The 24,362-nt window shown below is 41.6% G+C and overlaps 1 protein-coding gene across 1 annotated transcript; it reads left to right on the forward strand.

Annotated features, from left to right (window-relative positions):
- Positions 1–374: 374 nt before the first annotated feature.
- Positions 375–24,310, forward strand: rela (v-rel avian reticuloendotheliosis viral oncogene homolog A). The gene is made up of 11 exons (XM_080792492.1): positions 375–541; positions 7,216–7,251; positions 9,618–9,754; positions 11,396–11,541; positions 13,788–13,879; positions 14,765–14,899; positions 16,195–16,299; positions 17,652–17,867; positions 18,878–18,958; positions 19,550–19,636; positions 21,626–24,310. Exons 1-11 carry the CDS (start codon positions 535–537, stop codon positions 22,465–22,467), a joined length of 1,884 nt encoding a protein of 627 aa, XP_080648618.1. The 5' UTR covers positions 375–534; the 3' UTR covers positions 22,468–24,310.
- The last annotated feature ends 52 nt before the right edge of the window (positions 24,311–24,362 follow it).

Consider the following 24,362-nt stretch of genomic DNA (forward strand, 5'->3'; position numbering starts at 1 on the left):
ATAAATGGGGGACCGTAGCTTAATTCAGGTCAAACCTGGAGTCCTTGAAATGAAAATGGCTGAGAATCACTGCAGTGCTATAGAGCCGTAAAAACCTTCTCTTATGGGGGGTCCCTGGCATATCTCTTCAAATGGGGTCCGCGGGCTAATTAGTGTCACTGTCAATGTGGGGGTCTTTGACATGAAAGAGTTTAGGACAGACACACACACACACACACACGCACACACACACACACACACACACACACACACACACACACACACACACACACACACACACACACACACACACACACTGTTCCTTTAACGAAAGCCGCGTCATTTGGGTATTTCCGCACCCTTCTCCAGGAGAGGGGGCGGTGACATGTTGAACAGAACACACACCGACCGAAAGAGAGGCAGGCGAGCATTCAGTAAAAAATAAGTTTACAAACCCTCTCACGTTATTGCTGCTGACAAAAATAAAACAAACAAACAAACAAGGAATATAATAAGGAGCGATCATCGATCGAGGCCTGACTGGGATATCAGATCATGGATGGTGAGTCAGTTCACACGCGCACACACACACACACTCACACACAATTTGACACAAAACAACAGTGCTGCTGCATTTTGGAGTTTGGTGAGACTCACAGACTTGTTTTGCGCACTACAGGCGCACACAGACAGGGAAAGCCCCGCTAGCTGCCATTGGTTTTGTGTTCATATTGCAGGAGGAGTTTGTTTTAATGGTGATCTCTACTCTCTGTACGTGCTGACTGTCACTATACTAGGAAGTTCTCCCTTTCTCTCGCTCTCTCGCAACACGTCCGTGATTTTGTTTTGTGTGTGTGTGTGTGTGTGTGTGTGTCAGTCAGTGTGAGAGATTATTTATTTAGCCTATTTTGTTTTATATATGTTTCCTGGCTGAATATCTCATGTCCCAATTAAATTAAGGTTGTTGTGCCTACTATTGCTTTATTCATTTGGCCCACTGCCATGCATTAAAAAAAAATAACACTTGGATTGTCAAAGTAACAATTCAGATTTAGAGACATATCATATATGCGTATATCAAAAGAGCCGCAGACCAGACCCAACCCCATTGGAATGGAACTGCTGACAGGCTGCTTGTTACCAGTTGTAACATATTAACTGTGGTTCTCAAACTTTTTCATGTCAAGGACCCCCACATTGACATTTATCAGCCTGCGGACCGCCATTTGTACTGTTTTTTTTTTTCTTCCCTCCAACCGTTTACCCCCAGTTTGGCATGCACTATAGTGATTAGTCTATACGGACTCTCATTTAATGGCATTTCTATCTCTGGGACCCCAGAGTGCAGTGTACACATGGGGTCTATTTGCACACTCAGAGTTACAGTCCCATAAGGGTCCATTTGGTTCCTAATGAAGGACCGTCCTCGGACCCCACCTTGACTTGAGAACCACTGACATACAACACTGTAATAACACTGCTACACGGTTAGCATGTTGCTATGCTTGTTTACTCGACGTGACTACAGCCTGAACGGAAACTGACTCAGTTGTTGTTCAGCCTACCAGGCCACCCCAAGGGTGTCGGTCCCCCCTTGGCCTGAAGTGTGTGTGTGTGTGTGTGTGTGTGTGTGTGTGTGTGTGTGTGTGTGTGTGTGCTTTGAACTACTGAAGGAAGAGCTCATTAATTAATTCTGTAAGCTACTGCCAGTGATTAAGTACTCAACATCTTTCACTTAAAGGTAGTGCAAGTGATTTGCTTTGTTAAAATAAGTGTAAAGCTCCATATTGTGATAGTACTCATTGCTACAGAGCACAGATGCCCGGAAGGTATCAGTAGATCACATGACATGCCCCTATAAAATATTAAAAACTATTTTTGGCACCTGCCACATGAATTAAGGTGAGTTGATTGATTGACATCAAAGGGCCTGTCAGCTAAAACCCACAATGCAATCATTTCTTTTGTGTGTTGCTGTGCACAAAAACGTCGGTAGCATTAGGTACATATTTAAAATATTTTCAACAATGGTATAATATTTCCGATGGGTAGATCTGGTTGAGCTGGTTGAGTAACTCTCAAGTCAAAAAAGTGTGGGCATCCCTGCTTTAGAGTGTTTGTTGCAGTAATCGGAGTCTCCATGTCTTTTTTTTTTTAAATTATTAAACAGAAAATGCATTTTCAGAAACCAAAACTGAAACTGACACTGGGATAGAAATGTTATCCAACCAGGTCCTGGTTGGATAACATTTCTATCCCAGTTTCAGTTTATATCCTGGTCTCTATCCTGGTTACCAGGATAGAGAACTCAGTCGGAATTGTAAGTGGTGAGACAAAGAAATGTGCAGAGTCAGACAAAATTGGCACTGGAAGATTATAAAAATTAAGCTCCTAAATAGCTACACTCTCCTGATTGGCTGACATTACTTTTGTCACCTGTATTTTCTGTTGAGCTGGAGAGACAGGGAGACCTCTGTTACTGAACAAACACTTATATTACAATGATTACTATGCAGAATATAGCTATTTAACCTTTTAATAAAAGTATTTTTGTTTTAACCAAAACATATCACTTCAGATGGTCCCCCACTAAATGATGGAGAGTTGGTGCGCTCTTGAGAGCGTAAAATTCCCATACATTTGGTTTCATTTTACGCTTTCAAGAGTTACATTATTGTTAAACATCTGCATTACTTAATTCTACACAATTGGAGAATGTACAATAATGTACAATAAAGCATGGAATTGGAAATGTTTGTGGTCTGAGAGGCTAAATCTCATCAAATGATGGTCCGTGGCTCAAATGCCAAATAAGTAATGGGCCTTGATAATATGAAAAAGGTTGAAAAAAACCCACTCATATACAGTATCACAAACCTCTAACGTACAATGTCCATATATATTTTGGTGGAGCAGCCAGGGAGAGGGAGCAGGCCTGTTCAGACATGACGGAAGGGAAGGGACTCCTGTTTCCCTTTCAATATGATTTGAACAGCTACGGGGCGGAGCTGACCATCACAGACATAAATCATGCTCGGCATCTCTCTCTCTTTAGTCGGAAACAAAGCGCAGAGTAAAAAAGGAGTGAAATTGGAACGCTCCTCGAGTGCCATTGAGAAGCTTCAGACACAATGGAGGGACTGCTAGGCCCTTCACAATAAGCGCCGTCATTTAACACCTGTCTTTGTTTACTGATACTCCACTGTTAAAGAGTTCTTCCTCCCCAATCTCGGCCGGGTTACGGTAATTTACGAGACAAAACCGTTATGTTTAGTTGTGAATAGGGTTGGGAATTTCGCACATGCATGTGTGCGTGCACATGTAAGCACACGAGCTCTGGCACCTAATAATTTACAAATTAAGCACCGCCTGCAATGGTCTATTTGGTTCCATTTGTACACTATCAGAGTCACAGTCTTGTAAGGGTCCATTTGGTTCCATTTGTACACTCAGTGTTACAGGCCTGTAAGGGTCCATTTGACTCCATTTGTTCCATTTTTACACTCTTAGAGTTACAGGCCTGTAAGGGTCCATTTGTTCCATTTGTACACTCTGAGTGACAGGCCTGTAAGGGTCCATTTGTACACTCAGAGTTACAGGCCTGTAAGTTCCTCTATAGGAATCGTTAAGAGGGAATCACCTGAATTGGTAAAATCCTAAAGGTTCCCAACCCTAGTTGTGAAGCACTTGTTGTTGTAGTCCGGACGTTGTTGTGTGTCCAGTAGATTTCCAGCTGCAGCCACCCAAAACCCCCCAAAAAACCTCTGCCCGAACCACAAATATGTGCTGAAGCACGCAGTGTTTTTTAGTTGCCTGTTTTTGGCTCCATGTTGGATCTAATACTCTATACCAGAGGTTCTCAAACTTTTTCATGTCAAGGACCCCCCCTTAAAATGACACTTATTAGCCTGCGGGCCGCGGACCCCCACCATTAGAAAATATATGCCAGGGACCCCCATAAGAGAAGATGTGTATGGCTCTAACAGTGATTCTCAACCATTTTCATTTCAAGTTTGACATGCATTAGTCGATTAGTGTATGGACCCCCATTTAATGGAATTTCTATCTCTGTTAAATCAATGTTAATTTAACTCTTGAGACACAAATGACCCTAACGGGTCCATTTGGTTCCATTATACACTGAGTTACAGACCAAAATGTTGGTTCCTACAGTAGGCCTAACTATCATTTAGCTGCATGGGGACCCCCTGGAACTCCCTCAAGGAGTCAAGGACCCCCCTTTGAGAACCACTGCTATAGAGCAGTGGATTTTAATGGCATTTCTATCTCTGGTACCCCAATTTATATTGTAAAACCACTGTTAATTTAACTCTGAGAGTGTACATATGAAAACGGTTGAGAAATCACTGCTGTAGAGGTAATACCATGCTGCGATGGTTCCAAAACATTTTAGCTCAAGACCCAAAAGGGAAATATGAAGTGTGCCCGGGAGGCCGGGGACCCAAACTAGTGAAAATAGCAGATCTAGAAGCTCACCAGTGTTGTTTTTAACAGCACATTTTCATTTTGGTTTTAGTCACCTGTGATGTCTCAGTGTTAGTCTAGTTTTAGTCGACTGAATCTACAGTTGATTTAGTCAAATACAATGTATTTTGGTGGGCCTTGATGCTGTCGTAATGAGTGTTTTTACACTTGCTGAAAATAGCCGATCTACAAGCTCACAACGCGCCTTGTGAGATTGTACATTGTAGATCTGCTATTTTCAGCATGCAACCAAGTGTAAAAGGACTTATACTGGATCTCTTGTCCACTAGTCCCTTCCTAACATTTTAGTCTAGTTTTTTATTTGTTGACGGAATTGTCAGTATATTTAGACTTAGTCATCACAGCTTAGTTTTCATTCATTTCCATTTTGTTTTCGTCAGTGGGAAAAGGTAGTCGACAAACTTTTTTCGTCTTAGTTTTACACCGGGGCTCCACCGGGCGCGTCAGCATCGCGTCTCCGTCACTGTCAGGCAATGTTCCCTTTTTGCGTGACTGCATTAAAATTGCCCCGGTTTGTTTTTTTATGTACGCGACCTAGACGCAACGCGCCCGGGCTCCACCGGGCGCGTCAGCGTCGCGTCTCCGTCACTGTCACAGAATGTTCCCTTTTTAATCAATGAAGGGTGACTCCACTGCCCGCGTTGCGTCGCGTCACCATAAAAAATTCCCCGGTTCGTTTTTTGACGCACGCGACGGAGACGCAACGCGCCCGGTGGAGCCCTGGCGTAAGACGACGAAATCAACACTGAAACGCACAACATGTGGCTCCGCACCACGTTGCAAGCTTGGGGATCTGTTCTGTTTTCACAGTATGTAATGTATGCGGCGGCGGTGGCTCAGGGGTAGAGTGGCCGGATGGGAACCGTGAAGGTTGCCAGTTCGAACCCGGGCTCCCCCAGAGTTGGTGTCGACGTGTTCTTGAGCAAGACACTGAACCCCTAATTGCTCCCGATGTGCAGGTTGGTGCCTTGCATGGTTTCCTCTGCCATCGGTGTAGTGTGTTTGTGTGTGTGAATGGGTGAACATGATCTATGTAAAGTGCCTTGGATAAAGGCTCTATACATGCACCAATTTCCAATTGTGAATTGTTTTAAATTAAAAAAAAATTTTATTATTTGTATTTATTTATGTAGGAAACGCCACTGTTTGGGAAACAGCTGGAACTGGTAATTAGTGCTTAGTTCAAGCACCTCTAATAGCAGAAAAAGAGCTTCCCCTATAATTACAACAACCATTTTTGTTCAGGTCTTCAATCATACCATTTCAAAGTCAAAGTCTGTACTATTTGTCACAGACGTTACCGCAGTGAAATTTGTTGTTCTCCACATTATTCTGACCCATGCATCTCTTGGAGCGTCCGCCCGGCCGGGATTCATTTTGTAGTTGATCTGACCTCCCCCAATCGAACCCTTGCTCTTCCTGGCCAGCTAAGCATGGGAGTGTCCCTTATGAGTGAGACGCTGAACTCCATCTGCACCCTGGCTGGGAGGGGAGGATGGGTTAACAAACTTTAACCACTTCAACCCAGCCTCCATGGTCTATTCTGGGGGGAACATTTTGATTGATTGACATTTTTATGTCACAGTATGCAATGCATGGGTTCATGTCAAACGGAAGCACAAAGTCACTACAAAAAGTGTTACTTGTTGGCTGACACCATGATTAAGCATTACACTTGTTTACAACAGGGTCCACCATTTTCAATTCATCAGAACATTTTTGGGACATTTAGCAACCGTCCATAGGTGCTCTTTGGAGAGCGGTTTGTTTTGAAGGAGTCAAGGGATTCACATGTCTTAATGGCTGTTGGAATAGCGTTCCACATTTTAGTGGCATAGGAGCGAAATTAATTTAGTCCCTTGTTTTAGCCGAATCTGGGTTGCACATCATGGTTTGTTGAACTCCCTAAATTCACCAGAACTCGCTGAATTCACCAGAAATAGCAGATCTACTAGCTCTGAGGCTGAGCTTGTACATCAGCTATTTTTGCGATTTGTTGTGGACGGGGGGGAAAAGAGGACCAAGTCAGTGTAGTTGCAACTCGAGTCCGTTTCACCAAGACTAGAGGCTTCAACACAAGTGGTTAAATGCAGACTGAAGTTGAAACTAGTTGGACCTCTTTGTAGCTGTTGTAGCTTTTGCAGCAGCTACATAATGTTGGATGTATCTTTGTATCTTCATGTCGCTGGCTTACAAAGAAAAATAATGGTTGCCTGTAGCTTTGTAGCTGCCTGCCATTGTGAAATTCCGTTGACAAATCAGTTGAAGAAACTAGAGTTGTCCCGATACAAATACGAGTACAATACTTAATATTTTGTACTCGCCGATACCGAGTACCGCTATGAGTACTTTAAATGTTTTAGTTGAGTAACCACTTATACCCCCTTTTTCTCATAGATGCAAATGAATCTCCGAACTACACTTGTCATTGATGCTTGTAGATCGGCTGTTTTTGGCGATTTGCTGCAGTGTTGGGTCAGACTTTCTCCCGTTGCATTCGTTCAGCCAAGTGTGAATTGGACGTTTTGGTACTCGGGTTAAAGTATTGGGGCCGGTTCCGAGTAAGAGTATACTTGAGGGTGGTATCGGCCAGAGTACCTGATACCAGTATCGGAACAACTCTAGAAGAAACATTATTTATTTATTTTATGCTTCTACTACTGTCACTTCTGCAATACTTATGTGATTGTATTTGTTTACATTCTCTCTCTCTTTCTCTCTTGTCCATAGGTCTGTTTGGATGGGGCTCGCCCCCGTTAAACCATGGTAAGGAGCACTTATATCCCAAGCTATTAGGTCTTTTATTTGATTTTATTATTTTATTTTAGTAGATTGTGCATCAGTGAAATTCTGGATTCAAGGTATAGACGTGAGACACACAATGCCAGAACTGAGGATGTAGTCTGGGCACTAAAGAATATTTTGTTATGATTAACATTGATCAAAATAACAATTCTTCCACATTCTCTAATTGTAAGGTCGCGAATACAAGTGACCGAAATGAGTTTTCTTCGACGGGTGGCTGGCATCTCCCTTAGAGATAGGGTGAGAAGTTCATTCACACGAGAGAGACTCGGAGTAGTCGCTGCTTCTTCGTCTGGAAACCGAGCCAGTTTAGGTGGTTCGGGCATTCTGGTTAGGATGCCTCTCCATAGGGAGGGTCCTCGAGGCACGTCCCACTGGTAGGAGACCCCGGTGGCAGACCAAGGCACAGTTGGAGGAAACGCATTGACTCACTGGCCTTGGAACGTCTCGGGATCCCCCAGGAGGAAGTCACTAATGTTGCTCTGGAGAGGGAAGAATGAAGCTCTCTGGTGGAGCTGTTGCCCCTGCAGATAAGCGTTTGAAGATGGATGGATGGATGGTGCACTGTCAGAGTTTCATAATCGCCCCCATGTTAGGCCACGGTCTAGACGTTGAGAAACAGTGTCCTTGAGTCTCTATAACTGGACAGGAAGCTCTGGTAGGCTGGACAAAACGTAGGCCCGTACTTCCTGTAGGCCTACTTACTTACTTACGGTTTAGAAACTTTAGTTGTTCTTTTCCTTTCCTGCCTTTATCTCCTCGTGACACGGAGATAAAACTGTGAATGAGGTTAATACTCAAACAGACCGGACGGTCCTTGTGTGAGTTGTGGTTATGTGTGTGCTGAGACTGCTGACTGGCAGAGACGCCAGCAATATCATTCACTGTGAGAGAGAGAGAGATGGATTGGAATCTTGCAAACGTGTTGATAACAGATTCTGTTCTGTGCAAACGATGTGCTTACTGTAGGTCTGCTGTGAATATGGTATCTTCAAACAAATGTCAAAGGTTCCTGTTTTTACACGTCGTGTATAAAATGCTGTGACGATAATCGATCATATAATCGTCAAATTCATATGATGGGTTCCTGTTTACTGTAACACAAGAAACAATCTCATTTTCAGGATAATCGCAATGATACATCCTTATTAACCCAATCAGGACAGGGACCCATTTTGGTGTTTTAAGCATTATTTAAAATTCTAGGCACAGAGTGCCGCGCTACGAGCTTGTAGATATGCTAATCTTCTAAAATCGTGAAAATGTGGCGCAAATCTTTGAATATATATTCTTTCAGAGCGAACGTTTGTAACTCGGGTCGGCGGCCAATTTCATATGATTTTTGGGGTCCTTGACATGAAATAGTTTGAGAATCACTGACATGGATACACAGGTTTTTCAGAAAACTGTCATGATCTAGAAGGCATTTGTAGTGAACAATCTGGTCTCAGTCTTAACCCATTCTGACCTGAGATCAAATTCTAACGCACAGAAGAATGGTGGTTCTTTAACGCATTTTGACCTGAGATCAGATTCTAAAATTGTCTTAAATCCTGACAGTTTAAAAAAATAGCAGACCTACAAGCTCGTAGCGCGCCACTCGGTGGTGCACTATGAGCTTGTAGATTTTTTCCAATAGCTAAAGCATAACATCAAAAGGGGTTCCCGCCCAAAATGGGTTTTAAGTAGCATGTGGCGGGTCAAACTAGGGGGTTTTCATGATTCTGAAGCATTTGGTTTGCCCGAAAAACTCTCCTTGTGCTAAAAACAGCTATAGCCGTCATCACAAATGTGATGAGGTCATCATCACATTATTGGAAAAGTGTCAAGGAGTGTTTTTCAAACAAATGCTTGCAATGGATTCAGAATCATGAAAAGCCCATATTTTGACCCGTCACATCATGCTACTTAAAAGGCTTCCCTGCATACTGTATCTAGTTGTTAATGGTACCCCAACTTTCGGCAGCTGTCACAAAGGTTCCCAAGACCTTGGAACAAGTTCAGAGGTGATGGTAGACACCTTTTTATCTCGCTAACTTTCCTTAACTAAATGAATAATAGGTGTGTTGGAGTAAGATGCCCAGAGCCATTATTCATTGATTAGCTCGCAGCCTGCGGCGTGCCATTTAGTAGTTCTAAATAGAATAATCAGGAAATATAACCACTTGCAAAAAAAACTAGGCAATCTACAAGCTCACAATGCATTACACCGTGGTGCGTGACACGTTGTGAGCTTGTAGATCAGCTTTCTTTTTGTCCAAAAGGTGCCGTCTTTACGGGGTTTCAGCCCCTGCCTCTCTAAACTTGCTCTCTGCACGTCCCTGCAGGTAACCCGTTCATAGAGATCATTGAGCAGCCCAAGGCCCGGGGCATGAGGTTCAGGTACAAGTGTGAGGGTCGCTCGGCCGGAAGCATCCCTGGAGAGAAGAGCAACGACACCACCAAGACCCACCCTGCCATCAAGGTGGGTGGAAAATAAATGCTAAATGAATTAACTCATCCGTTTTTAATCCAGTGGTTTTCAACCTTTTTCACATCAAGGCCCGTTTGATGACGTTTAGCCTCTCGGACCCAAAACGTAGAATATTTTGTCATCGTTGGATAAGATTTTGTCCACATTTCCATGCTGTATTGATGTTGGCACCATTAGGAGATATATCAGGCAAACATTGATCAAAATAACAATTATTCTACATTCTCTAATTGTGTAGACTAACTTCTTGTAAATTAAGTAATGCAGATGTTTAACAATAATGGAACTCGTGAGAGTGTTAAATGAAACCAAATGGACCCGTAGAGTTGAAGAGTTAAAGATCTATAAGGGTCGATTTGGTTACCAACTCTCCTACCATCCTGTCATTTAGCTGGGGACCACCTGGCTGGAACCCCCTCAAGGACCACTGGTGGTCCCCGGCCCACTGGTTGAAAACCGTTTAATCCATTATGTGAAATAATTGATACTTTAATGAATTAATCGATTAACAATCTCCATTTTGCATATCATTATAGTAGGTGAAAAGGTCAAACTAAATACCGGTATTTATATTTTTTAAATGTGAAAATAGACAATCTACTAGCGATGTAGCTGTGCTGTGCTCAAGTGGTTAATCGATTTTTTTATGATCAATACTGCATGGAATTGTGGACGACAACAAAATATTCTTTAGGTTTGGGTCGTTTTTAGTGGTACGTTGCTCAAACCCTGCTAGCTTTTTACTACTGAAAATGTAATACAAGTTATAATGCATTTGACTGCACACATATTGTGCCTGGTGATATGGGAGAGCCTTCTGTTATTTCTTTTCATAGGCCTTATCCACCTTTTGTCTCTTGGCTGCTGATAACAACGCAATTTCCTCCTGCAGAAGCAAAGTGCAATAAAGTGCAATCATAAATCTTGAAATTCACTGGTGACTTCATTGTATTAGTCTACTCTACTTACTACATTATTGACAAATCTTAGTTACCTTGTTGACATCCAATGACAATATATTAGAGGATAAGTGGCAGCCAGCCGGAGTTCATTTCCCCCGTGGTTTGATACAAGGGTTTATACAAGGGTTGTGTAATGTTGTTTGTTTTCTGAATCTCGTCATTCAGACACAAAACTGAAGAATATTTTGTTATCGTTGGATACGATTTGGTACACAATTCCGTGTTACCAACTCTCCATCATTTAGCTGGGGACCACCTGGAACCCCCTCAAGGACCTCTGGTTGAAAACCACTGTTATACAGCATTGCCAGATGAAAGGCCAATTTTTAGATGACTTAACTTGACGTATTTCCCAGTGGAATTTGATTTGAACAGCTGAAAAGTGGGCATCATGACATCCTCAACAGAATTACAGTTGATGATTGATGGGGTGGACATCGTGATATTATTATTGGTTGCTTAAAGTTTAAATAAATAAGTCACATTTCGTCTTGTTTTGGCATACCATATGTTGTTAAATTGGTGGCATAATAATATGTCGGGTGATGTGATCTAGTGTCCAGGAATGTGATCCAACAGGCATTTGTCATCTAATCCCGTCTTAAATGTTGCCAAAGCATGACACTCACATCATCACACGAAACGTTTTATGTTGTCCTCGCCCATGCAGGTCCACAACTACAGCGGTCCCCTGCGTGTCCGCATCTCCCTGGTGACCAAGAACACTCCGCACAAGCCTCACCCCCACGAGCTGGTGGGGAAGGACTGCAAACATGGCTACTATGAAGCTGACCTGCAGGAGAGGAGGATACACAGGTTGGTAGAGACTTGCCGGAGCATGTCTACAGTAAATGAATGATTTTTTTCCCCACCTTTCCAAACTAAATATAGTTACATACAAAGTGCTTTACAGATTATATTGGGAACATCTGAATGTGCAAGTGGTGGAAATAGGTTGAGGACGACTCCTAGAGATCCATCACCGCTCACTTCACCAGCACCCATTCACTTCACCACGACCCAATCAACGGGCCTTACAAACCCCATTGGACCTGCTTCTAGCTAGTGGACCCCATTCGCCCTAACCAGCGAAGGATATAAATGGCAATCATGAAGGACAAAAAACAACAAAACATCAAGACATCAGAAACAATAAAACGCGAAAAATAACAGGGTATCAAAAATAATTACAGTATTAGGAAAAAAGACTTGACATACAAATGTGTTTTTAAAAGCGTTTGAAATGAAGACACCGACTCTGCTAGCTAGCCTATAAGAGCCAAGGGCAGGGAGTTCCAGAGCGAAGGTAGACCGAGCCACAAAGGTCCGGTCCCCTCGAGTGACGAGGCGGGCTGAGGGAGGATCTAGGAGGGCCCTATCCGAGGATCTGAGGTTGAGCACCAGGTCTGTTATATAACTGGGCGCTAGATCATGTAGGGCTTTAAAAGTAATCAATACAAGCAGGATGGGTCTTATGCAGTGGTGGAAAGTGACTAAGTACATTTACTTCTTGTACTGTATTTAAGTACAATGTGTTTGTACTTTACTTGAGTATATATGATACGATACAACTTTATTGTCAGCTTGCACTGAAATTTGTTTTGCGTCCATGACGTCACCGTTCAAGAAACGGACAAGACATATACATACACAATACATTACAAAATGGTAGACATTACAGTACAAAAATCACAGAAACAATCCGGAACAAGAACATGTCCACTGGTTTAACGATTTTGGTTTAAAAGCAAGACAGACTGATGTACAAAAGAGTTCTTTAGTCTGTTTTTCTTAAATGTAGGGACTCTCAACCGTCTCATGGAGGGGATTTGGGGTCCATATACGTTGGTCAGACAAGACATACATACCCACCTGGCAGGAGAGATAACAGGCAAAAGTTGATCAAAATAACAAAGTTGCATGAACCTCCCAAACACTTTGTGTGGTGTGGGTCTATGATGGACCCACCCCACACAATAGTGGTGGTCCCCAGGTTGCTCTTAGTTAGGATGGTGGTCCCTGGGTCAAAACCTGTTGAAAACCACTGCTTTAGGGTGATTGCCCGTGAGACTGAGTTTATGTGCAGGTGGCATATGGGGCCAGAGGATGCTTGTGTTATCTGCTCTAGTCTCTGTTGGGATAATGTGAAAATGCAAATTAACAGGGTGAATCGTAGGGGTTTATTTAAGTTGTGTATCACAAATGGCCCACAGATCATGATGTGAAAAAAGTATTGCCCAAGCCTACTTGTAAAACACGGCAGCCATGTTTATTGACAATCGAGATCGTAGAACCTCCCTCTTTTATTCATTAAAGAAATGCATAGTGCTGCTTTAAGCAAACGTATTAGTTTCTGCATCTTTTGCAACATAAACAGAGGTAGGCCTATAGTTCAGCGGTTCTGATCACAATCTAGCATTATTTCAGCTAAGCAGTGGTTCAGTGGACACTAAATACTGACACACACTCCAATGGTTGAGGAAAAAACATCTAAATTGCATTCAGACATATTTATGGCTTATTCTAAGGCAGTGGTTTTCAATCCTTTTTATGCCAATGTCCATTATTTAGTCAGCATTTGATCCATGGACCACCATCTGATGACATTTGGCCTCTCAGACCCAAGACTTATAGAATATATTGTTATCGTTGGATAACATTTTGTCCACAATTCCATGCTGTATTGGTACAATTAGGTGAGATGACAGGCAAACATTGATCAAAATAACATTTCTTCTACATTCTCCAATTGTATTGACTTTTTTTTTGTAATTACCGGTAGGCTAATGCAGATGTTTAACAATAATTTACTGTAACTCTTGAGAGTGTAAAATGAAACCAAATGGTTTCATTTTACACTCTCAAGAGTTAAGCGTCCATTTGGTTACCAACTCTCCTCTCCATCATATAGCTGGGGACCACCTGGAACCCCCTCAGGGGCCACTGGTGGTCCCCGGACCACTGGTTGAAAACGACTGTTCTATGGTATTCATCCACGCCCACATTGTACCAAAAGCTACGTGGTTTTGCTTGCATCTCACTCTCTCTTTGACTGGTTTCAGTTTTCAGAACCTGGGCATTCAGTGTGTGAAGAAAAAGGATGTGACTGAAGCTATCACTTGTAGGCTGCAGACCCACAATAACCCCTTCAACAGTACGTACACACTTAAACACACACACTCACACTCACACTCACACTCACACACACACACACACACACACACACACACACACACACACACACCTTGATTGCATTTTCTAAACTGGGATAGCAATTTTATCCAATCAGGATAGAGAACGCAGTCAGGATACAGATTAAAGTGTAATTGTAAGTGATGACACAAATAAATGAGCAGACAAAATTGGAACTGGAACATTATAAATATTAAGCTCATTTTAAATAGCTACTCTCTCCTGATTGACTGAAATGTTGTCACCTACCTGAAAATGTATTTTCTGTTTATTAAAGAGCTGGAGAGACAGGGAGACCCCTGTTACTGAACAAACACTGATGATTGATTACTGATGACTGAATGATTACCGTACTATCAGAATTCGTGATTTAACCTTTGAACAAAAACCTTTTTGTTTGTTTTTTACCAAAAAACACTTGCACTACCTTTTAAATCTTTCAGAAGCTTGTATATGAACATTTCACCAAGATGAATAATAGAAGTCCACAAACACAGAACATTAGGAAACCATTCAAAACACTGCCCTCGCATGGTTTTGTGCCATTGTATTACCATTGTATTACCATGTCTTCTACATCCTGACAGTTTTCTGAAAAAGCTATGTTTCTATGTCAGTCGTTCTTCGATTTTTCTAAAATAGCAGACCTAAAAGCTCGTAGCACGCCACTCGGTGGCGCGCTATGAGCTTGTAGATCTGCTATTTTTCAATAGCTAAAGCATAACATAATGCTAACACCAAAAGGGGTTAATCTTGTTATTGTGTTAAAAGGATTTCCACTGCGTTTATGATAGGATGCAGTTAGGATGCACCACACCCATTTGTTTTGGCTGTGTTTTGGCTGTAGTTCCCGAGACCAAGGTATGGGAGGAGGAGTTTGACCTGAATTCGGTGCGGCTGTGCTTCCAGGCCTCTGTCACGCTGCCTACTGGGGAGCTGTTTGCCTTGGAGCCCGTGGTGTCTCAACCCATCTACGACAACCGTGAGTGAGAGACCAGCACACAAACACAAACACTTTTCAGATGTGCACACTTCTGTGAGCTTGCATATCTGCAATTGTTTTTAACCCAATCTATGTCATACCCAGAATATCTCGGGTTTATTGCTTAAGAGAAATCTCGGGTTTCTTTAATGTCATCTAATCCAGAATTTATAGTATTTTATTTACCGTCTGTTAGCTGTTTTTAGCATCCATCGCATCCCATGGTGTGACGTTATCGAATATCCAAAATCTCCTCGTGCATGCGCACGCACACGATCTAAAGCATATTATTTTGGGGCTCAGATTCAGATAAAGGACGATGTTTAGAGCTTAATAAAATCTTTAATCCGACCATTTTTTTATTAACATCCCTAAATGGCATGCTGCTTGTTGTTGTTGTTATATACCTGCTGTACATTTTTAGGTTTTGTCTGTCAACCTAGATTGTTCAGAAACCAATTCAGATGAATATGGCCATATTGAGTGTTTTCCAACAGATTCTAGCATAGCTAAACTGAAGGCATCCCTTTTTTCCCCAACCAAATCGTTCACATTGATCTCATATGAATAGTTTGTATGGCACAAAACGTACAGTATCTTACAACAAGTGTATCTTGTGATTGCGAGTATACATATTATTTTAGCTGTGTCAAAAGTTGTACAATGGCATAGAATACGTTATGCACATTTGGCAGCATGCAGGCTGATTACTAATTGAAAAGGTAACGGTAATGTTATATTTAGTTTTTCTTCGTTTGCATAAAGTTCCTTTATAACCGAAGAAGACATCTATGCCAAAATGCAATAAAGTCAGCTACTCCGAGATCTACTTTATAGTAGGTCCCTCGACCGCGCACCCGGTAAGAATGTTCAGAGAAACTAAGACGGATTGGAGTCGTGCGGGAGTCCTTTCTTCAAAGCTACTTTATAATACCCTATTGTTCTGAATATTAGACTACGTTTTTCTCCAATGGAAATATCCTAATAAACGGGGTCGTATTATAATCGGGGACTAGACTATTTGACATTCAATGTTCCTTTTCCACAAATTAGTCTTGAAAAATGGGGGTCGTCTTATAATCAGTATCGTCTTATATTTGGCACAATACAGGTATTTTTCATTTATTCTGCACCTGCCCTACATTTTGGATGTGCATGTTTTATTCATTTTCTTCTGCAATATTAAGATTTTGAGATATTAAGTGAGCACATGGCTGCTGTCTTAAGTGTTATCATCTTTGCAACTGAATGTGTTGGTGCATATGATTACTATAATAAATGTGTCTTTCTCCCAGGAGCCCCAAACACAGCTGAACTGAAGATCTGCAGGGTCAACCGGAAGTCTGGCAGTTGCAAAGGAGGGGATGAAATCTTCCTGCTGTGTGATAAAGTGCAAAAAGGTGCGTCAATTCTTTCTTTCTTTAGCCTGGCTTGACTTTACAGAATGTAAAAAGAGACAGGATGCCTTCTCAAACATCCATAAGAGATTTAACAGTCAAATGTTAAAACGGGGGGAAAATATTAAAAGGAATAGGAGAAATATGTCTTCATAGGATAAAGGTGATAACTTTGTATGGATTTGCAGTGCCCCCAAGTGGTCTACAAAGTAACTGGAATAACACATGGACAACAAACCTGGCATCTTTCTAAATGTCATTCTTGGCATCCGTTTACAAGTAGACAACATACCTAGCATCTAGCTAAGTAACATAACTAACTTTGGTTAGCTTAACTATCTAAATAAATATAAATAGTGAGGTTGAGTATGTCTGGCTTATGCTCACACAAGAAACCAATGCACTTTCTTTCTGTATTTGAATGCTACCACTTCTTGTTAACGGCACAGCAAAAAAAAGGAAAATGCAATTGGTTCTGTGCAATCCATGCAGCAGTGAAAACGGCTTCATCATATGATATGGTTTAAGTCAATAATAAATTCACAAGCCTCACGTGGTCCAACATTAGTCACAGATCCTTGACACTGCCTAAGTGTGCCACACTGACAGTCATCGTCTGACTGCTTAAGCCTGATTTCTACGTAACAGTAGTGATATGACAGTGAATAAATTCAGCCGGGAAATTGGATAAAACTTTTTTTTATCTCTGATTTGATCTACAACGAATAATGTTATTTCCTCTTCCGACAAATTTGTCATTGCAACGGCAACACCGGGATTCAAACCCCGGAGTGTGGTTTAGGCAAACATCTACCATACTGTCAATTGGGAATTAGTCTCGCGAGACATGGCCAAAGCATTTACGGGGGTCCCAAGCCAAAAACATTGAGAACCCCTGGGTTACAACATAAAATCCAAGCAGCGCAGCCAGGTGCTCTGAGCCTTTGGTTAGACAGCGGTCTGTTATAGAGCGGAGCGGTCTGTTATCCAGACCAAGCCGTGTAATAAATTGTATTAATCTACTCATACAGATTGGTTAAAACTGAATTAAAGTAATGCTATATTGATTGTATGCGTGTGACCCGGAATTTATGCTGGAACGCGTACTGGCAAAAGACTACTTTCTGGCCTTGACAGCTTATACATCCAAACAGAAAAGTCCTATTTGATTGCATTAAATAACTTTAAACAACATTAAATTCACTTTGTCACTCACTTTGCCACTCGATCTGCCATTCACTTTTTGCATGCGCACGCATACCCTCTATTGTCATTGTATTACAGACAACTCCATTCATATAACTGTCCTCCTCTTCCGTGTCTCCCCACTCCTCTGCTCCTCTCCTCCCTACCAGAGGACATCGAGGTGCGGTTCTTCCAGGACACCTGGGAGGGGAAGGGCACGTTCTCCCAGGCCGACGTTCACCGGCAGGTGGCCATCGTGTTCCGCACACCGCCCTACCGCGACGCCAACCTGAGTGAACCCGTCAGGGTCAAGATGCAGCTCCGCAGACCGTCGGACCGCGAGGTCAGCGAGCCCATGGACTTCCAGTTCCTGCCCTCTGACCCCGGTAGGTAGTGATGAAACGGGATTATTTTTTCTGTCGTATATTTTCTTCACAGTTTGTACAGCAGTGTTGATTTTGACAGCTAATTTTGATTTTTGTTTCAGTCATAGTCTCTTTGAATGGTTTTCATTTCGTTTTAGTCATATTTTGCTAGTCACCTGGAATGTTTTAGTGTTAGTCTAATTTTACTCGACTAAATATACCGGTAATAAGATTTTAGTAGACTAAATCTACAGTCGATTTAGTCGCCTCAAATTAAATGTGTTTTGGCGGGCGTTGATGGCGCCGTAATGACTGATTTTACACTTAAAATAGCCGATCTGCTATTTTCAGTGTAAAATGACTAATTACTACTGGATCTCTTGTCCACTAGTACCTTCCTAACATTTTCGTCTAGTTTTTTATTTGTTGACGAAATTGTCAATATATTTAGTCTCAGTTTTAGTCATCATAGCTTAGTTTTCATTTAGTTTTCGTCAGTGAAAAAAGATAGTCGACGAACATTGTATTAGTCAACAAAATCCTGCCTCGTGGTCACCATAACTTCTCCATAACAAGGACCCCCGTATAGCCGAGGGCTGCGCTGCGGGACGCCTATTGCGAATGTGAGCTGGCTAATAATATGAAAATAACTGAAAATAAAACTGATAATTTGAAAATAATTGAAAACCTTTCACTATAATGACACCCAAAAAAGGCATACCAAGCCTCTTTCCAATTGGCAGGCCGCACTCTGTAAAACCACTGGTGTAGTTGAATGTGCTTGAACTAGACTGTCGAGAACCTGTGCAAACCTTACATGTGCCCCAACAACGGGGGAATACTGAACACGAACAAAACTTATTGGAAAGACGAAATTATGAATTATGAGATTGCTGCCCCCAAATTCTGTTGTTGAGCATTGGGTTTAACTTTCTATATTACATGTAAATGTAATGCCAGAGTTTATAAATCTATATTACATGTCATTCTTATGTCAGTCTTCTCAATAAATAAATAAATGTGTCAAACAGATGAGTACCGACTCCTGGAGAAGAGGAAACGCACAGGGGACATCTTCCAGAACCTGAAACTGGGCACCATACTGCCTGGAGGTAGGGGTCAATACAATAACAATATTCTATATCGTCAGTGGGGATGGAGCTCGTTACCTTTTATTGATAACCTTATATTCAGGCTTATTGAGTTCTTATCAAGCCCACTATCGAGCATTTTCTATTATGTTGTGGAAAGACGGGAGACGACAAATTCTGAACAGAACAAGTATCTTTTACTATAGGGTCTTCTAAAACAGTACCTTTCTAACAGACGGCAGGCAATTGGACTTTTCACTTTTGGAAAATAATATTGAAGAAACTGTTAACTGGTTATAATGTGTGTACCTACCGTCACTTTGTGAATTTTGTTCACTCGGACAGCACTGGTTGGCAGGTATCAATACACTTTTAGAGTGACATGTTTGTGCCAGCATGGGTTGATTAGATTTATTTTTTGATCGCTTCTTGTCTTGATTGTTTTAGTGTGATTGTTTAAACATCCGTCCCTAATCCTCAGTCTTTTTCATGAAGCAATTATTAATCCATGTTTCATTTTTGTGTTTGTAGTACTATCGTTCTACATCATGGTGTAAATGATGTAATTTTGTAATGTATTTGTTTTAATGTTTTTTTTAACATTTTTCTCAGTGGGCTTGACACCAGACAGGAGGCCCATAACCACTGCAAGGAGAACAGTCGCAGTTAAGCCTCAAGTAATGATGGGCGTTCAGTCTGGTGAGCCTTTCAGTGACACATTATAGCCTTGCAGACATTCAATGTCTTGTTGAACAATGTGACAGGTGCCAGCTGAAAGTGCCTCAACTCGCCAGAATGAAATGGTCTAAATGGTCAAAATAAAACCGTTTTTTTTTTTATGTGATTTTCTTTTTTTTTCATATTAAGACAGTTTGAATGTTGAAGAAGGTTTTTATTCCAACAGATTGTTCATTTGGGCAAATTAAACGTATACATTTATATGTCAAAGTAGGCTTGTTTTTTAACAATGTTTTGGGGCCGGAGAAGCGCAGTTCTGAGATTTGCATGTTGTTTTCGATTGGTCCTGAGATCTCTTTGTTCTGAGGTTTCACGCTCTGGTCACCGCCCATTAGCGTGCTTGTGTGTTTATAAACACAGAATTATTCTACATGGCTATAGTATGGAGGAGCTTTTGGGTTATACTTTACAGGAAAATAAACAAAACCACGTAGCTACACGCTCAAATACGCTTCCCAGCCTGGAGAATAGACTTCCACCATCACACAACAACAGGCTAAAAGCTAGCTAGCCTAGTTAGCTAGCTGTCTGTGTGTCGTGTGTTAACAGAGGGACATTGTCTTAACTGCTGAGATGTTGTCATAAGCATCTAAACACATGTTTTCACTCCTAAAATGTATAAAACTAATAATACATGTGAAACGTTGCCCGTTAGTGCTATATTGCTTCATCCATGGAAGAGTGTTGCTGCTTATTCTTGTTCTTTTCCTCCAGCCGCAAAGAGCCAAAATAACTCGTCTTTTCTTTAAATCATAACTCGCTCATTTTTTGCTCATTTAAAAAAAATCGAAATACTATATAAACTACGAAATACGGGCTTTCATTTTGTATATAGATCGTTTGTGTAGGCCGTCTCTACGAAACGGTATCAAGTGAAAAGGAAATGTCGTTTTGTGTAAAAGATCGTCAAATATATGGCCGTTAGTACTGTTAATTCAACATCCGGTGAGGGGAGGATACGGATTGTGTATGGAAATCAGCGCATACAGTGGGTGGGCTTTAGACCGGATGTAAGCCACATCCACTAAATGTACACTAAATAGAAATAGTAGACCTGCATAAAATGGTGTAGCCTACTGCAGCTATTTACAACCAGGTAGTGTATAAGTGAAATTGAACACTTAAATTAGTATTTAATACTTGAATACTTATACTTAGTATTTAATACTTTTAATACATTGTTTGTTTAAACATGTCAGTGTTTCTATATTGCACTGTTGACAGCTAAAACGTTCTAAGGTGGTCATTGTGGGTGGAGTTAAGTACCTATTGTCCCTCCCATTGTCACACCCACTTCTATCCAGCTCTAAGGTGTTAAAAATGTTGTGAATATTGAAAGGGACTTTTCTCAGCTTTGGGTGAAAGGCCCCAATAATTTTAAAATGGTTATATCTCCTTCAATTATTGTCCAATTTCATTGAATGATGCATCATATGAAAGCTTACATTCTGTACTTTAATAATCTGTAATAATATGTAATCTGTAAAAATCGAGTTGAGGCACTTTTTGCTGGCACCTGTCACAACAATGAACAAAATGAGCATAGCCTCAAATTGTACCTTCTTAAACTAAACTGTGTTGTATACAAGGAACATAACCTACTGTGAAGCTGTTCACAAAGAAATTACCTAACTTTGCTACTACAGCGAAAACATATGTTACTATTTATTTTACTATTTAATTGCTCTTTCTTACACTCTGTATTCTATCCCTATCCCTTTGTTTGCTGTTTTTGTTGTTTTGCCATCTATGCTGCTGCATTGTCTGAAGCCAAACAAAACTAAGTTTAACTCTTTCTGTACCTGTACACAAGATGTAACAATAAGTTTGACTCTTTCTGTACCTGTAAAGATGTAACAATAAAGTACAACCTTGAACCTTGATAGTGTTCAGAGATGAGGTAGTGAAAGTGGATATGACTAATAAGATGTTTTTTTCCTCCTGCTGCAGGTGGGAACTCAGGGGTTCCCCCTGGTGGTGCTGCAAGGAAGTCTCAGACAGCTTTCGGCTCCTACATCCAGCCTGGCCAGCTGTTCTCTGTCCAGACCAAGGTCGAGGCCTCATCCTCTGCCGCCTCCTCCTCCACCGCCGTCACTCAGCCATGGAAGTTCTTGGAGACCCTATCGATACTGGAATCTCAGCCTAAAGCCACCCCGGTGACCGGCTACGGCTCGTCCCTACAGACCTCGGGTGGGTCTTCTTCCGTGACATCCAACCAGGATTACCCCACCCTCAACCTGTCGGACCTCCACGACTTTCCCTTCGCCACCTTCCAAACCGCTGCCACTGCTCAAGAGGGGAACGCCACCACCGCCCAGGGAGGGAGCGCCTCCTCCTTTGCCCTGCAGGGCTCCTCCCAATTAGGGGACGATGACGACATACCCGATTTCCCTAGCTTTTCGGAGGCCCAGGCCGCGGGCAACCTGGAGAGTCTCATCATGGATGATTTCGAGGACCTGCTGAGTCAGAGGCTCGGGGCCACCGAGGGAGGAAGCGCCGCGGGCTCGGCTGCGTGCCACCAGGCGCCCTCCGGCGTCACCCAGAACAATGCAGCGACGTCCCAGAACCCGGCCGACAACCCCGGCAGTACTTGGATGAACTATCCCAACAGCATCGTCAACCTGCTCCAAAGCGAGGCCATGATGGACAGCTCGCCCAGCGGCAACGCCGGCCAGCAGCAGCGTCCCGTCCTGGACGAGTTCGACGAGCTGATGTCGGCCGACGAGGACCGCCTCATGTCCATCCTGAACAGCGGGAGTCAGGCCACTTTCGTGTCAGGGCATCCCACTTAAAGAGCTCCTCATGCCTGCATCCCACTGAGCAATAGTCGGCTATTAGACATCTGTCTAAAATGGGTTATAACTGGTCTTTTTAGTGGTCTTAGCTTAGATGTTGATTAGCAGTTTTTTAAACCAGTGGTTTTCAACGCTCAAGGACCATTATTTATTCTGCATAAATAAGCCACAGACCACCATGCGATGAGATTTAGACTCTCAAGACCCAAAACTAAAGAATATTTAGTTGTTGTTGGATAAGCTTTTGTCCACAAGTCCATGATGTATTGATGTGGTACCATAGGAGAGACAACAGGCATACAATTATTCTACATTCTCTAATTGTGTAGTCTTAATTGTAAATTAAGTAATGCAGACGTTTAACAATAGAGTGTAAAAAATATTTTACGCTCTGAAGAGTTAAAGATCTATAAGGGTCCATTTTGACTCTCTACCATTTAGCTGGGGATCAGTCAAGGACCACTGGTTGGAAACCACTGTTTTAAAAGTCTATATATAAATGTTGAAATGACGTTGTTTCAACGTCTAATCTAAGCCTAGACCGCAAAAAATGTATAACATTTTTAGATGAATTTCAGACATCGAATAGACAGAAAAATGCTCAGTGGGATGTTTCCTATAGACATTTGTAAAGCCAGGCCCTGTACACACGCGTGTAATTTTGAGGGGACTCACCCATTTCAAAGTTCCTGCATTTTCCCTCTAAATAAATCCCAACATACGGAAATATGGTGATTATGAAGAGCTGGTTGAGACAGAATGCAGCAAAAGTTATTCATTGAATATCTTCGCAGGTGGCGGGGGTTCCCAGTCCCACGGACTCCCTGGACTCATTCTGGCAGTCCGACTGACTGCGACACTTTTTAAGAATGCATGGAAATACCTTGAAGAATCTGTGGTATTTGATGTGGACGGAGTTGATGAGGTGTGGACTTTTTCAGGTCTTTTTTCCCTTTAAAAAAAAAACAGCCAGCCAGTGATCAATAATCAAAATCAATCACGATCAGATGTAATGTCCCAACAAGACATCACACCTCAGGGCCAACACTAAAACCGTCTTGACCCTGTGATGTGGTTAGGGCTTAAGAATGTCCACTAAAAAAAACTGTTTCTCTGCTAAATATATTATCAATATTGAATGTTACCCTTTTAGGGAATTCTTCACAAACATATGGTTTTATGTTTTTTAGAAGATTGTCCCTTTAGATCATCTTTAAATTGATTAGAATTATTCAAGTCAATTTCGTCCACATTTTGGACTTCTTTGCAGAAGTGTTCCACCCCCAGTTTAAAGGCTATGCAAAGGAATGTTATTTGCTGTATGTTTAATTAGCCTAAACATTAGCTCCGAATTGAAATGGGTAGAATTACTTGGAGGTTGTTTAACTGTCAGATTGTCTTTTAGATGTGCCATTATTGGATACTCTTACAGGGATTGTGACTGGATTGTTTCTAAGTTATTTTATGTTTTCTGAGCTCAATTGCACCCCCAAAAACCTGGGAGAGAACTCCAGGCCACAAAAATCCACTGAATGTTCAAAGTTCAGGCTTTTGGGGTGTAATTGAGGTCATAAAACCTAAAATAAAAATGAATGACAATGTCATGAAACCTTTAGGGAAATGTATTTCTATCATCTTGACAACTAAATAAGTGATGATATATGTACATATATAAATGGAAACACTTCCGATATTCAGTATATTCATACTCAACGAAACATGTTAATTAATTCACACATGAATTTAACAAAGCAGCACCTGTAATTCACCACTTCAGAATTGTATAGGTCACCTTTTCTACACCATAGTCAAGGTCACACACACCAGGCCTCTTGGAAACAGATGAATGTGTGATCTAACATTTTGTACAAGAAATTCTTATCTATGCAAAT

Source organism: Protomyctophum bolini (genome assembly GCF_963924005.1).
Source record: "Protomyctophum bolini genome assembly, chromosome: 20".
Classification (NCBI taxonomy): domain Eukaryota; kingdom Metazoa; phylum Chordata; class Actinopteri; order Myctophiformes; family Myctophidae; genus Protomyctophum; species Protomyctophum bolini.

Excerpts from the sequence above, each read along its gene's own strand:
- rela (XM_080792492.1), top strand. Across the intron at positions 9,755-11,395 it reads AGACCCACCCTGCCATCAAG|GTCCACAACTACAGCGGTCC; the intron begins GTGGGTGGAAAA and ends TCGCCCATGCAG. Across the intron at positions 16,300-17,651 it reads GTGTGATAAAGTGCAAAAAG|AGGACATCGAGGTGCGGTTC; the intron begins GTGCGTCAATTC and ends CCTCCCTACCAG.